At 46.2% G+C, this 19,011-nt stretch overlaps 1 protein-coding gene across 2 annotated transcripts in view; it reads left to right on the top strand.

Annotated features, from left to right (window-relative positions):
• Window positions 1-19,011, top strand: part of LOC145346010 (purpurin-like) — a 57,364-nt gene that overhangs the window by 20,328 nt on the left and 18,025 nt on the right. For both annotated transcript variants that reach the window (XM_080193493.1, XM_080193492.1), the window contains 2 exons: window positions 13,089-13,229; window positions 16,654-16,790. In XM_080193493.1, coding sequence (XP_080049619.1) covers window positions 13,113-13,229; window positions 16,654-16,790 — 254 coding nt within the window. In that variant the 5' untranslated portion in view covers window positions 13,089-13,112. The remainder of the gene's footprint in view (window positions 1-13,088; window positions 13,230-16,653; window positions 16,791-19,011) is intronic.

The following is a 19,011-nucleotide window of genomic DNA, read 5'->3' as shown; positions in this document are numbered from 1 at the left end:
CCAAGGCAGCCTTCATGACACATGACAACGCAGAGTCGCTGAGCACACATGAGGACTGCCTCAACCAGGATCACTCTATCTGTAACCCCTACACCTTGCCTGGGCTTGCAAAATCTCACGAACTATCCTATCTGGAGACAATACACATCTCCTTAACCTATGCTTAACCCTCTCTCCGCTCACATTGTCTGTACCTTTAAGACTTGATTACCTGGAAAGACTCACATTCCAATCATTATTTTGTAAATTGGGTTTGTGTCTTTATATGCCCTGTTTGTGAATTGAACTCCCACTCACCTGATGAAGGGGCAGTGCTCTGAAACCTAGTGGCTTTTGCCACCAAATAAACCTGTTGGACTTTAACCTGGTGTTGTGAGACTTCTTACTGTGTTTACCCCAGTCCAACGCCGGCAAGTCCGCATCATTCCTCCCACAGTCCAAAGATGAGCGGATTTGGTGGTTTGGTATGTTAAATTGTCCCTTAGTGTCAGGTGGACTAACTAGGGTAAATGCATCAGGTTATGCAGTAGGGCCTGGGTGGAATTGTGGTCGGTGCAGACTCAGTCGCCAAATGACCTCCTTCTTCACTGTAGGATTCTATAATCTATGATCCCTGGGCTATATGAAGACCTGCTGAGACTGCAGCAATGGCTCGTGGGGGGAGAAAAGGGCTGCCCACTAAGATCATGGCTGATGATCCCAGTGCAGAGGCCCAAGACTGAGGCGGAGGCCCGCCAAAATGATGCCTATGCTGCCACCTGGTCCGTTGTGGAGCGGTGCATAGGCCTGCTTAAAATATGGTTCCAGTGCCTGGACCGCTCTGGGGATGCTCTTCAATATGGCCCATTGCAGTCCTTCTGTATCATCATTGTGAGCTGAATGCCCCAGAATATAGCGCAGCAGTGGGGAGGCCACCTGGAAAGAAGGAGGAGGAGGAAGATCGGCAACTGCAGGTGGTGGAGCAGGTGCCCTATGAGGAGCCAGAGGATGGAGGGCAGATGACAATCACAAGGGTCCGGCAGGGCAGGGCAGGACAGGAAGGGATGCTTTATTAGCAGCTGTGCTGTATGGCTGTTGGTACTATCACTGTCCCACCACACTTCAGGAGCCACTCCAGCCACACCTTTCCCCCAACCCCAAACTATCTACTCAACCTGACCCTTCCCTTCTCCCATCCTCTATCACACACGCCCCCGCACCCCCCCCCCCCCCCCCCCACCCCTCCATCCCCCCGACACCCTGGGTTCAAATCACATCAGAGTTACATAAGTAAGATGGGTATAGAAGGACGTGGGAAATTGGGACTAGCTTAGAGATCTAAAAAAAAGACGGCATGGACAAGTTGGGCCAAAGGGCCTGTTTCCATGCTGTCAACCTCTATGACACAACAGGGCAATGGCCTGGGCTGGCCATGGTAGTAAGTCTTTGGTTGAGGCTGGAGGATGATGATGACTCGCTGTAAGGCACACTGGAATCCTGCCCCTGGTGCAACACAGGTCTGACTCCTACCTGTTCTCTGAATGCACACTGGCACTTGAGTCCAGGTAGGAGAAAGGGTTTTGACCACAGGTGTGTGGGCCAATGGACTGGTGGGTAGGGCGAGGCGGTGGGGGGGAGCGGGGTTTGTATTTGACAAAGGGTCCAGTAGATGCTCAGGAAAGCAGGGCAGGCAGTCTGTAACTTTTGGCTGAGGGGCTGGTATCACACAGCACAGTAATCTGCGCCTTGATGCGTGGGATTGGAGTACATTCAGCTCTGTGAGGGGAGAATCAGAGACCGATTAGTCACAGCTGTGAGGTGCAACTAACGTTCACAAAACTTTAACCCTGACTATTGCTGACCTTCACCCATTCCCTCTTAGTCACCCTACAACTTTCTTATATTATGTGGCCTACTGCTTTGTCCAGGTGATCCCCCAGGATGCACATCGGAGGTGGAGGCACCAAGTTGTGATCCGTGCCCCGTGGCCTGTGATGCCTTTGGCGGGCATCCCCGAGGGTCCGAGACCAAGAGGGTCCTAACCGACTTGTGGATGACACTGATGTTTCCGTGCCATCCTGTTCATCCAGCTGGCGCTGAGATGCCCCGGTGTCAGGAAGGGGGAATTCGAAAGGTCTGGGGATGTCTGGAGTCTCCTGAGTGGAAGGCCCCAGCATGGACTGTATCCTTTCCTCCTTCCATGTGGTGCCCATTGGCCCTGGCAGTACTCTATGGGACACCAGGGCAGCTGTACTGAATTCCACAAGCTTCTGCATCACTTGGCTCTGCCAATAGTCGAGGCCCAGATGCGACTGCTCCATGGTCTGTAATCCTTCAGCGCTGGCTCTCTTTGGGCAAAGATCTGAAGCCTCTCCACTACAGCATTATGTGAACGAGCCAGGCTCTGGAGATCCTCAGCATTAGCCTTGTTGGACTGGGCTAAGCTATTGAGGCCCACATCCAGAGCCTGCTGTGTCTCCAAACTACCAGCGCGAATCCCAGCCATGGCCAGCTGTGAATCTAACATGCCTCTGGCACACGTGGCTGTGGTTCGATGTGTCTTCAGATTGCCAGCGACACCCTTGGCTATGGCCCACTATGTCTCCAGGATGGCCTGCACCCTGTCACCCATGAGGACAAATCGTTGATGCAGTCTTTCCACTGTGGACGCCACACTTGCAATGCTGGCTTGTACTGGAGATGGTACTGTGTCAGTACCATCTCCTGCACTCTGTTTGACTCCTCAAAACAGCTTTGTAGTCGCAGCATGGTTACTGACCATCCACAAATTTTTAAGTTTATTCATTATTGTCACAAGTAGGCTTACATTAACACTGCAATGAAGGTATTGTGAAAATCCCCTAGTCGCCAGCTCTGGCGTCTGTTTGGGTACAATGAGGTAGAACTTAGCATAGCCAATGCACCTAACCAGCATGTCTTTTGGACTGTGGGAGGAAACCGGAGCACTGGGAGGAAACGCGCACAAACATGAGGAGAATGTGCAGTCTCTGCACAGACAGCAGCCCAAGTCAGAAATCAAACCTGGGTTCCAGGCACTTTGAGGCAGTAGTGCTAACCGCTGTGTCACCGTGCCATAATTATTCGGGTCTGCTATTGCAGTTCCACTAGCTTCGGGATGACTGACCCCAGAGTCCTGGCACCTGTGAGACTTCCATGTGCCCGAGCTCTCGGATGTTCCTGCCTCGATCCGATGTGCATCAGTGGCTGTGAAGTAAGTGACCCAGAAACCTCACCATTAACATGACCCACCATCATGATAGTCTCTGTGGAATGTGTGGTTGATGCCTGTGCCAAATCACTGATGCTATCGTCAAAGGATTCCACAGGGCTTTCCTCAGTGGTGTCCTGGGGAGTCTCAGCAGGAGCAGCAGGAAAGGGCGATGAACACCAGAAGGACCTAAACATAAGAACATAAGAAATAGGAACAGGAGTAGGCCATCTAGCCCTTCGAGCCTGCCTTGCCATTCAATAAGATCATGGCTGATCTGAAGTGGATCAGTTCCACTTTCCTGCTTTCTCCCCATAACCCTTAATTCCCTTGTCTATCAAAAACCTATCTACCCGTGACTTAAATATATTTAGCGAGGTAGCCTCCACCACTCCAATGGGCAGAGATTTCCAGAGGTTCACCACCCTTTGAGTGAAGAAGTTCCTCCCCAACTCTGATCTGAACTGCACCCCCCCGCCCGGTTATCTTGAGGCTGCGTCCTCTAGTCCTGCTATCCTTTCTAAGCGGGAAGAATCTCTCTACCTCTACCTTATCCATCCCCTTCATTATCTTATACGTCTCTATAAGATTCCCCCTCATCCTTCTAAACTCCAACGAGTACAGACCTAGTCTATTTAGTCTCTCTTCATAGTCCAACCCTCTCATCTCCGGTATCAGCCTAGTGAACCTCCTCTGCATTCCCTCCAAGTCCAATATATCCTTCCGCAAGTGCGGCGACCTAAACTGCACAGTACTCCAGCTGCGGCCTCACCAGTACCCTGTACAGTTGCAGCAAGACCTCCCTGCTTTTATATTCTATCCCCCTCGCTATAAAGACCGACATTCCATTTGCCTTCTTGATCACCTGCTGCACCTGCAGACTGGGTTTTTGTGACCTGGAGTATCAGAAAATCCCCTGTAAGAAAGAATGCACGTTAGTGGAAGAGAGGGAAAGCAGCCTGTGCAGCATGGCACTCACTTCAAAGAACATAAGCCGTAGGAGCAGGAGTAGGCCATCTGGCCCTTAGAGCCTGCTCCACCATTCAGTAAGATCATGGCTGATCTTTTTGTGGACTCAGCTTCACTTACCCACCTGCTCACCATATCCCTTAATTCCCTTACTGTTCAAAAATTTACCCATCCTTACCTTAAAAACATTCAATGAGGTAGCCTCAACTGTGTCAGTAGGCAGAGAATTCCACAGATTCACAACCCTTTGTGTGAAGAAGTTGCTCCTCAACTCAGTCCTAAATCTGCTTCCCCTTATTTCGAGGCTATGCCCCCTAGTTTTAGTTTCACCTGCCAAAGGAAACAACTTCCCTGCTTCTATCTATTCCCTTCATAACCTTATATGTTTCTATAAAATCTCCCTTCATTCTTCTGAATTCCATTGAGTATAGCCCCAGTCTACTCAGTCTTCCTCATAAGCCAACCCTCTCAATTCCAGAATCAATCTACTGAATCTCCTCGGCACCCTCTCCAGTTTTCTTTCTCACATAAGGAGATCAAAACTGTACACTTCCAGGTGTGGTCTCACCAGCACCTTATACAGCTGTAACATAATCTCGCTGTTTTTAAACTTCATCCCTCTGGCAATGAAGGACAAAATTCCATTTGCCTTCTTAATTACCTACTGCATCTGCAAATCAACTCCTTGAGATTCCTGCACAAGGACACCCAAGTCCCTCTGCACAGCAGCATGCTGCAATTTTTTACTATTTAAATAATAGTCCATTTTGCTGTTACTCCTAACAAAATGATGACCTCACATTTACCAACATTGTACTCCGTCTGTCAGACCCTCATCCACTCACTTAGATTACCTATATCCCTTTACAGACTTTCAGTGTCCTCTGCACACTTTGTTCTTCCACCCATCTTAGTGTCATCTGTGAATTTTGACACACTACACTTGGTCCCCAACTCCAAATCATCTATGTAAATTGTAAACAATTGCGGTCCTAATACTGATCCCTGAGGCACACCACTAGTCACTGATCGCCAAGCAGAAAAACACCCATTTACCCCCACTCTTTGTTTTCTGTTAGTTAACCAATCCTCTTTCCATGCTAATACATTACCCATAACACTGTGCGCCTTTGTCTTATGTAGTAGCCTTTGGTGCGGTACCTTGTCAAATGCCTTCTGGAAATCCAGATACACCACATCCACAGGTTCCCCATTATCCATTGCACATGTAATGTTCTCAAAGAATTCCACCAAATTAGTCAAACATGACCTGCCCTTCACAAACCCATGCTGAACCTATCCTTCATGAACCCATGCCAAAGAAGATCTTCGGAATAGAGTTCAGCTGATGCTCACTTGCATGCCCGATGTCAACCTGGCTGTCGGTGACCATTCTCTGCTTCGCTTCTCCTGCCAGCTGTGAATTCAACATGCCTCCCACACGGAGGCTCAAAGTCAGTGAGCAGCTGCAGCTCGGGGACACCACTACCAGTTTTCTCCCTTTCCCGTCAATTATGTTTTCTTCTGTGAGGACATAAGGGGGATTGACAGCATGATGTATGGAAGGGCACAGGATGCAATGTGCATTGGGGATGGGGGCGCTTGGATGGGCTGTATCGGGGCAATGCCTCCCCATTGGGGTGGCTGGAGGCAGTGCAGGGGGAGGGGGCCAGTTGGTGGAGGCCCTTGGGGTGTTTGGGGATGGTTTCACACCATAAACGCAGTACATGTACTGGTTTCAGAATTCACATTCACCCTTGCTGCCCAAAGTAAGTTATTCATCTTTTTGCAGCACAGGTCTCCAGTCCAGCATGCCAGTGCATGGGCACTTACAGATGCGGCCACAACCTCCCAGATAGCATTGGCTGTGTTACCCCTTGGGCAACGTCCTTCAGTGGAGAAGCCAGCGATGCCTGGGTCAGTGGGGATTGGTGGAGGCAGCAATGTCCAGGTCATGGGGGGGCAAGTGAGAGGTCAGCAATGTGCATGGGGGTGGTGGTGGGGGAGGGGTGGGGGGATGAGAGGATTGATGAGGCCAGCGATATCCATGGGGGGTTGAGGCCAGCTTTTTCCTTGGGGCTGGGGAGGTAAGAGGACAGTGATGAAGCCAGCAATGACCATGGTGGTGGTGGTGGTAGTGGTGGTAGTTGGGAGGCAGTTGGTGCTGGTGTTGAGAGGACATTGATGAGGCAGAAATGTATGTTGGGGGGGGGGGGCGGGGGGAGGAAGGGAAATAGAGGCCAGCGATGAGGCCAGCAATGTACACGGGTGGGGGTTGAGTGACCAGCAATTTCAATGCTGGGAGGATGTGTGTATCGAACTCCCAGAGATTGGTGCGTGCATTGTTTAGTGCTCAGCTCTCTGATTCCAGCCTCTGCAGCGGGATTAGGCTCTGTCCCCTGAATTTCAGAGTGAATCCTGCTAGGTCATTCTGTGATGCATATGTCAGAGATTCATTGTGGAAATCTTACTAAAAAACTGGTGGGAGTTACTCCCATTTTCACGTGAATTGGGGACTTAGAATCTGGCCATGATTTGTAGCAATAGTAAAGAACTCCAGAAATCAGGAAACATTTTGTACAGTTGTTGCAACAACCAGTAGAAAGGAATCAGCAACTAACCTGAAAGTAGTTGATGATCACTTTAAATAGCACAGGTTGAGTGGTGTAGGAACAACAAAGTCCTCCTGCTGCTGAATATTTGTTCAAAAGTGGATGATTTAGAGAGCTGAAACAATGAACTCCAAAACAACAATGTTCTCACAAAATCACTGTTGCACCCTGACTGACATCAGTACCTGCCTACTTACCATCCTTGTGCCACATACTCTCTCTGCGTGCTCAAACACTTTCATAACTTGGTGTCCAGTGCAACTTGCACCAGAAATCAGCACACACATCACTGATGCTAATTCTGACCTCTAAAGGCTATCACTGCACCCAAGAAAAAAAGGCTCCATATTCTAATTTTGCACCCAAAGAGTTAAGTATCTGAGTCTTCTCAATGTTTGTCATAATTTCAGCAGGGCTACTGTGTAATCCCTGGAATGTAGCATTTATATCCTTCATCCAAGCATTCTATGGCTGTGCTGCTGACATCAACAACAGAAGATCAGGAGAGTCAATGGAGTTGGGAGGATGAGGGGGAACTATTAGACTCCACTGCACTATGGGGCAGTGAGATCCACAAATTCACCACCCTCTGTGAGAAGTAGTTCCCCCTCATCTACCAGAGCTCGCAGGATGAAGTGGCTTTTTGTTTGAGGTTTTTATATTGTAGTGGGCAGGATGGTATGGTGTGAATTAGGATGGTATGTTTTGGGTTGATGTGGGGAAATTAGTTGGTGGAGCAAGGGGGTGTAGGAACATTCTTGTTTATCAGGATGGCTTATGGGCTTGGCATGTGACAAGGAATTTTGTTGACAGTACAAAATTACCTCTTTGACTTTATTTATTAATGTCCCAAGTCAGCTTACATTAACACTGGAAGGCTACACTGAGGGAGAATTTAATATGGCCAGTCTACCTAATTAGCACAGCTTTGGAATATGGGAGAATACCAGAGCATCCAGAGGAAACCCACACAGACATGGGAAGAACATGCAGACTCCGCACAGGTAGTGATCCAAGTTGGGAATGCAGGCCAGATCCCTAACCACTGTGGTTAAAGGAAGGGCAGCACTGGCAACTAAATATTCCTGGGTATAATTTTAGGCACGACAGAGGAGGGTCGAAAAGAGGGGGAGTGGCGCTGTGTTGAGTCCCTCATCACAGCAGTGCAGAGGGAGGATAATATAGAGGAGTTAGGAATTGAGTCTCTGTGGGTGGAGTTGAGGAATAGGAAGGGAGCGATTACTATGACCGCCCGACAGCCCGCGGGCAGTGGAAGAGGGTATACATTTTGGATAAGTGTAGGAAGAATAGGGTTGTTGTAGTGGGAGATTTTAATCTCCCTGGGGTGGATTGGAAGGTGCCTAGAGCTGGGAGTTTGGACGGGGAGGAATTCGTAAGATGTGTATTGGAAGGGTCCTTGGAGCAGTATGTAGATAGTCCTACTAGAGAGGGGGCTATACTGGATTTAGTTCCAGGTGAGCTGGGTCAGGTGGTTGAGGTTGCAGTAGGTGAACATGTGGCTAACAGTGACCACAACTCTGTCTACTTTAGGATATTAATGGAAAAAGATGAGTGCTGCCCTAAGGGGAGGGTGCTAAATTGGGGGAAGGCTAGATACAGCCAGATTAGGCAGGAGCTTAGGGATACAGACTGGGATAGGCTGTTGGAGGGCAAGTCCACGTTAGGCATGTGGGAGTCTTTCAAGGGAAAACTGAAATGGTTGCAGGAAAGATATGTGCTGGTTAAGAGAAAGGATGGGAAAGGTAGGATTAGAGAGCCGTGGATTACTAGAGATATTGAGGACTTGGTCAGGAAGAAATGAGACGCGTGTGTTAGGTCTAAGCAACTGGGAACGGAGAGACCGTTGGAGGAATACAGAGGTAGTAGCAGGGATCTCAAAAGGGGAGTTAGGAGGGCAAAAAGGGGGCATGAATTGGCATTGGCAGGTAGGATTAATGAAAATCCAAAGGCGTTTTACTCCTATGTCAGGAACAAAAGGGTGGTTAGAGGAAAATTCGGTCCTCTTACGGACTGAGGAGGGGAACTATGCTTAGAGTCCGAGGGAATGGGGGAGATCCTGAATGAATACTTTGCGTGGGTATTCACGAAGGAGAGGGGCTTGATGTCTGGTACGGTCATCGAGGGAGCTGTAGACCAATTGAAGGAACTATCCATTACAAGGGAAGAAGTGTTAGGGCTTTTAGGTAGCATTAGAACTGATAAATCTCCGGGGCCTGATGGCATTTATCCTAGGCTGCTTAGGGAGGCGAGAGATGAAATTCCTGGGCCTCTGACGCAAATCTTTGTCTCTTCTTTGGACACAGGTGAGGTCCCAGAGGACTGGAGGATAGCGAACGTGGTACCGCTGTTTAAAAAGGGTAGGAGGGATAACCCTGGTAACTATAGGCTGGTGAGTTTGACATCAGTGGTAGGCAAGTTGATGGAGAGGATTCTTAGGGATAGGATGTATGAGCGTTTAGAGCGTTGCGATCTGATTAGGGATACACAGCATGGCTTTGTTAAGGGAAAGTCTTGCCTTACGAATCTGGTAGAATTTTTTGAGGAGGTGACAAAAATGGTCGACGAAGGACGAGCCATTGATGTCATCAATATGGATTTCAGTAAGACGTTTGACAAAGTCCCTCATGGTAGGTTGGTTGAAAAGATTAAGGCTCATGGAATACAAGCCAGGTATCTAGATGGGTTGAGAACTGGCTTGGTAAGAGGAGACAGAGAGTAGTAGTGGAAGGGTCCTTTTCTAGCTGGAGGTCTGTCACTAGTGGTGTGCCACAGGGCTTAGTACTGGGACCTCTTTTTGTAACATATATAAATGACTTGGAAGAGGGAGTAAGTGGTGTGATCAGCAAATTTGCAGATGACACTAAGATGGCTGGATTGGCGGGCAGTGAGGAGCAGTGTCTGGCAATACAATGGGATATAGATAGGCTGGTATGTTGGGCAGATATATAGCAAATGGAGTTTAATCCTGATAAATGTGAGGTGCTGCATTTTGGCCGAAATAATGTAGGGGGGAGTTGTATGATAAAGAGTAGACCTATAAAGAGTATAGAAACACAGCGGGACCTGGGGGTGCAAGTGCACAAGTCTTTGAAGGTGGCAGTACAAGTGGAGAAGGTTGTGAAGAAAGCTTATGGTACGTTAGCCTTTATAGGAAGGGGTATAGAGTATAAGAGCTGGAGTCTAATGTTGCAGTTGTATAGAATGTTGGTTAGGCCACATTTGGAGTACTGCGTACAGTTCTGGTCGCCTTACTACCGGAAAGACATGGAGACCCTGGAGAGAGTGCAGAGGAGGTTTACCAGGATGCTGCCTGGTATGGAAGGACTGGGTTATGAGGAAAGATTGAGCAAATTGGGGCTGTTTTCCCTGGAAAGACGGTGACTGAGGGGGGTATCTAATAGAGGTATATAAGATTATGAAGGGAATAATGGAGTAAACAGAGGTAAGCTATTTCCTATGTTAGAGACACACAGTACGAGGGGCCACGGACTTAAGGTGAGGGAGGCGAGGTATAACACAGATATTAGAGGGAGGTTTTTCACACAGAGGGTAGTGGGGGTATGGAATGCTCTGCCAAGTAAGGTGGTGGAGGCAGACACGCTGGAGTTGTTTAAGAGTAACTTAGACAGGCACATGAGTGGGTTGGAGATGGGAGGATATAGGAGATTGTTTTAAATAAGGTTCATTAGCATTGGGACATCCCTGGTAATGTAAAAGGATGTGGTATGATAATAATGTTTTTCTCTTTTAATTCACAGGTTTTAAGTCGGTCCGTCTTGTTGTCCAACGAGGGGCATACACGCGATGGGTCGTACTTGGGTTGCTCTTGAATGTTCGAGAGTAGCCTAGTGCTTCATGTCGTTAGTGTCTGCTTAAACTGGACCAGATGCTGGGCAAGACGACAGCTCAGTGACTATCACTGTTTGCTGTGCAGACACATGGATTTGGGCCGGTGTCTGTGGGAGGTTGCGTATTCTCCCCGTGCTTGCGTAGGTTTTCTCCGGGTGCTCCAGTTTCCTCCCACACCCCAAAGATGTGCTGTTAGGCTGATTGGAGGTAATAAATTGTCCCTAAATCAGATTCCCTCAATCTGGATGGCCATAAAACATTAGATAAGGGTCGTGGGTGGAGAGGGGGACTGGTGGTGTTGAGATGGCGGCGCGGGCTCGTTGGGCTGAAGGGCCTATTTCCCGGGCTGATTTTGTTCTTTGTTTTTGTTCTTTGATATAGGATATTGTTTTAAATAAGGTTCAGTAGCCTTGGGACATCCCTGGTAATGTATAAGGATGTGGAATGATGCTAATGTTTTTCTCTTTTGATTCTCAGGTTTTAGTCGGTCCGTCTTGTTGTCCAAAGGGGGGCATACACGCGATGGGTCGTACTTGGGTTGCTCTTGAATGTTCGAGAGTAGCCTAGTGCTTCATGTCGTTAGTGTCTGCTTAAACTGGACCAGATGCTGGGCAAGACGACAGCTCAGTGACTATCACTGTTTGCTGTGCAGACACATGGATTTGGGCCGGTGTCTGTGGGAGGTTGCGTATTCTCCCCGTGCTTGCGTAGGTTTTCTCCGGGTGCTCCAGTTTCCTCCCACACCCCAAAGATGTGCTATTAGGCTGATTGGTGGTAATAAATTGTCCCTAAATTAGTTTTCCCTCAATGTGGAATGCCATAAGCATAGATAAGGGTCATGGGTGGAGGGGGGACTCATAATGTTAAAATGGTGGCACGGGCTCGTTGGGCCGAAGGGCCTGTTTCCCGGGCTATTTTTGTTCTTTGTTCTTTGTTCTGTGTCACCGTGCTACCATAAATGAATGATTTCACATATATTATTCTAAAGTGACCCAGGGGGCTGTTGTTGCCCTTCTTAGGAGAGTTTCTTTTGTTAGTAATGGTGAGGCACCCTGTGTCCAGGGTTTTTTCCATTGCTCAAGGTGATTCAGGGAGTCTAGTCTAACAACACTTCAGTAATGAAGTTGAGTAGAAAATTGAAAAATGTATTCTTTCAAGGAATGAGAGTGTCACAGACAAGGCCCACATTTTTTGCTCCATTCCCAACTGCCTTTGAGAAGATGGTGAGCTGCCTTCTTGAACCACTGCAATGCATCTGATTCAACTTCTCTACTTTGCTAGGCCATTTCTGAGGGAAGTTAAGAGTCAACAGCATTGTTGTGGGTCTAGAGTCATGTATAGGCCAGGCCAGGTAAGGATGGCAGATTATATAAATGATCTGCAAGCAGGCACCGAGTATAACAGCATGATTTGCAAACGAGACTAAAATAGGTGGGAGAGCAGGTGGTGAAGAGGATATAAAGATTTTACAGACAGATGTAGGTAGGCTAGGAGAATTGGCCAAAATTTGACAGATGGAGTTTAATGTGGGTAAGTGTGAGGTTATCCATTTTGGCAGAAAACATAGAAAGGCAAATTATTACCTAAATGGAAAGCAGATTCAAAATACATCCAGTCAGAGGGATCTGGGTGTCTATGTTCATGAATCACAGAAAGTAGCTATGCAGGTGCAGCATGTAATAAAAAAGGCAAATGGGATGTTGGCTTTTATTGCAAAAGAACTGGAGTATAAAAGTGGAGAGGTGTTTTTGCAATTGTATAAGATGTTGGTGAGACCACATCTGGAGTATTGCGTCCAGTTTTAGCTTATTTGAGGAAGGATGTAGTGGCATTGGAAGCAGTTCAGACAAAGTTTATCAGATTGATCCCAGGATGAAGGGGTTGACATATGAGGAGAGATTAAACAGTTTGGGCTTGTACTCATTGGAATTTAGAAGGATGAGAGGGGATCTCATCAAAGTATATAAAATTTTAAAAGGGATTGATAAAGTAAATGCAGACCAAATGTTTCCTCTTACGGTTCAATCTAGAACACGAGGTCACATGGTATAGGTTGAGAGGCTGTAGATTTAAAACTGAGATGAGGAGGAACTACTTCTCACAGAGGGTGGTGAATTTGTGGAACTCACTGCTCCATAGCGCAGTGGAGTCTGAATGCTGAATGGCTTCAAGAAGGAGCTAGATATATCTCCAATAAAAGAAAAGGATATGGGGAACAGGTGGCGAGGTGGATTTGAGACCAGGGGGAGATGAGCCATGATTGGATTGAATGGTGGAGCAGGCTTGAAGGGCTGTATTTGCCTACTTCTGTTCCTAGTTCCTATGTTCTTATTTCCTTCCCTAAAGGACATTAGTGAATCAGATGAGTTTTTACAACAGTCAGTGAGTTTCATGGTCAGCATTACTGAGACTATCTTTCAATTCAACAGGTTGTTCCTTTTGTTTTTCGCAAGATGGATTGCTTCAGATTTGTCTTCCTGACAGTTCTTGCCTCATTTATAGAAGATTCTCTTGCTACCTCTTGTGTGGTGGATCAGTTCCGTGTGAAGAATGGATTTGACCACAAAAGGGTGACTTGTTCTGTTTAACCTTTTTAAAAGCGTTGGTCACAAAGAAAATCATTTTTAAAATTCTGTTGCAAAGACAAGCAAGATTTTATATTTTTATAGCATAGATATTGGGTCATGTAGACCAATTTTAATAAGAACATAAAAGGAGCAGAAGTAGACCACTTGGTCCTCATACCTGCTGCACCACTCAATACCATCTTGGCTGATCTCCTCCCTCAACTCTACTTTCTTGCCCACTCCACATTACCCCTAATTCCTGAGACACCAGCCCTCTCATTCCAGAGACAAATCCAGTGAACCTTCACTGCATTGTCTCCAATGTAAGTATATCCTTCCTTAGACATGGAGACCAGAAATGCACACAGCACTCCAGCCCTGAGCACCGCTAGCAAGACTTCCTTATTCTTTTAGTCTAATCCACTTGGAATAAGGGCCAACATACCATTTGTGTTCTTAACTGTTTGCTGTACCACCATGATAAGTTTCAATGTTCCTTGCCTAAGTATACTGGCGCATACATAATTCTCTAAATTTGCACACCTTTATTGTGGAATCCAAGACGCATAGACAAAAGTCATAGGTAGAAGAAGGATTGGAATGAGGCATTCACTGAATGTTAAAATGGCGGCACGGGCTTGTAGGGCCAAAGGGCCTGTTTCCTGTGCTGTGTTGTTCTTTGTTCTATACCCATGACTTTTTAAACAGCATACTGCTTTTCTATTCTTAATATCAAAATGAATAACCTCACACCTCCCCAATTTATATCTGCCACCTTGTTGCTCATACATGTAACCTATCTTTGTGGATATGTCCCACTCTCAGCTTACATTCCCACCTAACTTCGTATTGTCAACAAACTTGAATACATTGCTCTTGGCCTCTTTGTCTAAGTTACTAATATAGATTGTAAATGGCTAAAGCTCAGGACCTCTGCTTCACTCAACTAGATAGCCTCCCTCCCAAGTGCTTAAAATTGTTGGGAGGAAGCGTAGGCACATTTCAGACTGGAAATCATTGTTCACTATTTGAGCTAAACCAGAGACTTCCTCTGCCCATGACTGAAGAAAACATTAAGCTTTTGTAAATGCAGTTACGCGGCCTAACATCTGTTCCTGATCTCTGCTACAACACTGGTTTGTACTGAGACTGCCTAAGATGAAACCAAAGATACCATTCAAAAAGAAAAATAAGTTACATACTATTGCAATTGCTGCCACTCTGTTAGGGAACAGTCTACTGCCAAGCCCTGAAGCCACTCTCTAATCTCCACCACTCTCTGGTTGAGTTTTCCAAGCCTGGACCTTCAAGTTCCAATGCTTTGGGTCACTGCCAGTTGACACTGTGTCCTGCACCAATTGATCGGTCAGCCTGAGGCTCAGGAAATCTTCCCCAACCTATTGCCACCAATCACTTACTTGTGAGTCACTGCATTGCTCCAAAGAGTATCACTTGCCTGTGGGGCTTTCTCCTGCAGCGCTACTGATACGTGAACGATATTTGAGGCTCCATTACCACGGTTCCTTGGATCCTGTTATTTCTAGGTGCTGAATTTCCAGCCATTAGTCTTCAATACACTTATTCTATGGATACAATGCAAATGATTAATGTATTAGTTTTAGAATTTGGATCATGAAAATGGAACTCTGAATCTCAGTACCTGGTTGTGAAAAAATATTTGCTTAGTACTGGTGAGCTTTTGTACAACTGCATACCTTTATTTAAGAAGAACAAGTCCCACTCCATAATTGCAAACCCACAATTATGATTGGGCATCATAAATGTCCAACCTACCAGATAAAACTGGTAATTGTTGGAATCAGCAGGGTGAAATAAATAGTTGAATACAGAAAAATTGGCTTCTGTAAAAATAAAACATTTTAAATCTTATTTCAAATGGGTGTTGGTGTCAGCCATATTCTGAAACTCACATGATTGAAGAGGCAGATAGCTGATGGGTATGTTGATACGTTTTTATGGTAGTGGCTGCTAGATGAAACAAATAGTCCTTCCAATGTTATTTGCCTTTGTAATCAATTTTAAAGATGTTGGTCGTGATTCTCCCAAAAAAATTCTAAATGTCAAATTTGCAGGAAAACTGGTGTAAGTCATGCTGGCTTTTTTCAGTTTGACTTCCGACAAGAATCTCCCACACACTGTGCACTGCAGAGATCACAATCATGAATATCATTAAAAGCTTGGGGGTGGGGCCTATTGATACTGGAGGTTGATAGTTCTGAAACTTATACGCAGTGGCCCCAATCTGTCAGCCTGCTGTTTGGCCCCACTGTCCATCCAGCCCCAAACCTACCCCCCACCCGTCCTGGACCACACAATCTCCAGCACCCCCTCCCCTCCGCAGTGATGATCACTCCCCCACCCCCCCACCCCCACCGACTGACCATACCCCCCAGCCCATCCCAATTGCCGGCCTCCCTCCTTCCCCCATCGATCGCAATGGCAGAGTGGCAGCAGGACCTCCCTCCTCCACCAATCGCCTCCTGGGTCCTGCCCTCAGCAGGCCCCACCCCCTAGGCCCTGTCCCCTTGGCACTGCCTCATGCATGGTAGGCAGTGCCAAGGTGTCCCCTAGGCATGGACACTTAGCCCCTTGGGCAGTGCTGGGGACTCAGGCTAGCATTGTCAGGGTGCACATGCCAGGGGGCACAATGCCCCCCCCCCCCACCCCCCCACCCCCCCACCCGCCTGATCCTCTGCATGGTTCCGATTGTCCCCCTTTCACTCTGGCAGGGTTGTCCTGCTAGTTCCCCAAAAGCGGGGAGCTGATCTGAACCCCGCTGGAGTGAAATACTCCTGACAGGGTGGGAGATGCTGATGGGGTAGGAAATGCTAGCGGGTCCAGAGAATTCAGTCCTGGGCCTGCTAATCGGATTTAAATTATAGTAAAAGTAGATTCAAATCATTTATTTGGTGTTCCTGCCAATTACCAGTGTGGCTCAAACAGCGCCAGATATCTGGCGCTAGGAGATGCATGCACAACAGGAATGCATGCACAAGTCCCACGAATCGGTAGACATGCAATTCTCCTGGCTCGCCCCGTTATGGGTAGATAAAATAGAAAAACTGTTCTTTAAATACATCTGAAATTATGCTATTTGATTGCAGTTTTTTCATAGTGATGATCCTCCCATCAGAAAATATCATTTGCCAGAACATCAGCAAAACCCTTGAGGCAATGGTGTAAATGGCTGCTTTGATGTTTCTCTGGGTGTTCCACCAATCTCTCACTGGCAAGGCCCCAGCTGAATTTTAAGCATATGTTTGTAAACTAAATTAAAGCCTAGTAGAATAAATTCAGTAGGGAGTAAATCCATCAATAAAAATTATGGTGAACTTATTTTTTAATTACGTTTTGTAAGCACGCAAGTGGATACATAACTACAGTTTTTGCATTTTATTAACTGCAGTATACTGGGAAGTGGTATGCTGTAGCAAAGAAAGACCCCGAGGGACTGTTCCTTCAGGACAACATCTCAGCTGAATACTTTGTGGATGATGAAGGAACGATGACAGCTTTATCAAAAGGAAGAGTGAAACTTTTTGGGTGAGTTCTAATGTCCTTTAGGCACCAACCCCAGATAGATCCTGGCATCTTCCAAAATAATTTTCTTTTTCTTTAACTTGCACTTTTTGCATAACTCCTTAAGGATCCTGACAACTAACCACAGCATACACTGAATTGTAATCAGAAGAAAATTGATAGAAAAACTTGTAATTTAAAAAATATCAAAATGAAACACACCTAATTAGAATAAATTTGGGAGCAGTGATGGCCTAGTGGTATTAGCACTAGACTATTAATCCAGAAACTCCACTTATGTTTTGGGGACCTGGGTTCAAATCCTGCCACACCAGATGGTGGAATTTGAATTCAATAAAAAAAATCTGGAATTAAGAATCTCCTGATAACAATGAAACCATTGTCAATTATCAGAAAAACCCACTGGTTCACTAATGTTCTTTAAGGAAGATAATCTGCTGTCTTCACCTGGTCTGGCCTACATGTGACTCTAGACCTACAGCAATGTGGTTGACTCTCAAATGCCCTCTGAAATGGCCTAGCAAACTATTCAGTTCAAGGGCAACTAGCGATGTGCAATAAATGTTGGCCAGCCCGTAACGCCTGTATGCCACAAATGAATGAAACAAAATTACATTCTCCATGTATTCTTTTTAATTATGTGTACATAGCTTTTGAATAATTATGTTGTTCCAGTTTGCTAATACTGTATGGTTTGATAAATGAACATCTGGAATTGTTTTGGAAGTTGAGTAATCTAACCACATAGCATTTTAAGTTGCTATCCTATAAGTAAAGTTAAATGTTAATTAAAATAATGATATTTAGCAAGTCCTAAAGGGAGTGTACAAAACTATCATCAGAACTAGAGTAAGAACAAAATACAATAGATGCTGCAAATCTGAAACATCAATAGAAAAGGTCTAGCAGCATCTGTGGAGAGAAGAATTCATGTTTCAGATTGCTGGCCTTTTAGAAGACCTGAAGAAAGGACATTGACCTGAACCATTAGGTGGGATAAATAGTTATTTTCCAAGGTGGCAGAGTCATTTCTTGGCTGGGAACTTGGATGAGCATCTGCAGGGACTTCCAGCGCAATCTTCCGTCAATCATCTAACAGTGTGCCTCCAGTTAGACATGATGAACAGGCAGAGCTTGGAGCGTGAATGATTGCACAAGTTTTTAAAATTTTCCAGCAGCTGCAGTAAGATTAACACTGAGTAGGTTGGAAGAATTGCCTTCTGCAGGAAATGGAAATGAGACAAAAGAAGGACCACATCACATTTCATCAATGCCTCCCTGGAAGTTATGGTAAAGGCAGAGATGAAATGGAGGCAGGGGCTGTTTCCAGAGGAAGAAGAAGGAACCCAGCCAGTATGACACGTCAGGTATGGCTGCTGGTAGGAGATCAGCAGCCAAGGAGTCATCATCAGGACCTGGATACAGCGCAGGAAATGCTTTGATTACTTCTTTGGGACTGGCATGATAAGTGCAAAGTATCATAGCTGCCAGCCATACTGCTGAAACTTCCTAGATGTCCTTTACACAAGGATGCAGAGAGGTGCATTAATTGCAGCAATACAAAGTAATGTCTCCCTTTCTAACTCTTCATATAGACACACAACACTCACACTGAGCCCTGAAGCTATAACATTGTGCAACCCATTCCACAATTGAGTCCATAAAATGTGGAAGGGTCTTCCGATCTTGACACTGTGCCCCTCAATCCCAACACTTCTTTCTCTCACTGCAGAAGAAAGGCATAACTCACAGGAGAGATGTTACACTGGCGGTGGAGTTCATTACTCATCTACAGTTGACCATTTTTATCCAGAAGTCTATATTTCAAGCTCATCAGCATGTGAGGGCCTGAAAATACAGTTACCTACGTTCTTCACTGAGGTCTACTCTCTCCTGCAAGGGCAATTGCAGGGTCATAGCAGGAACCATATGAGGAGGCAATACAGACCTCAGAGGAGGAACACCACTCTAAGAAGTCACTACATCACACAAATCATTTGCAGCTCTACCAGTACAGATACAGCCACTTCAGCAGGGCCTCAATCATGGGTAGAATGGGTGGCACAAGGGGAGGAATGCTTCACATTTGAACAAGAGCAGATGATGGAGGCATTGACAGCTGTGGGGAGCACCCGTCAGAAGACTGAATATAGCTGTAGCCATGTACAATTCTGCTTTAGTTGTTATCAGCATCGCAGATTAATACTCATATTATATGGTTAAC

This window comes from Carcharhinus amblyrhynchos, chromosome 1 (assembly GCF_965287045.1).
Source record: "Carcharhinus amblyrhynchos chromosome 1, sCarAmb.v2.hapA, whole genome shotgun sequence".
NCBI lineage: Eukaryota > Metazoa > Chordata > Chondrichthyes > Carcharhiniformes > Carcharhinidae > Carcharhinus > Carcharhinus amblyrhynchos.
Note: the sequence above shows the minus strand (reverse complement) of the source record. Positions and strands in the feature narration are given on the sequence as shown.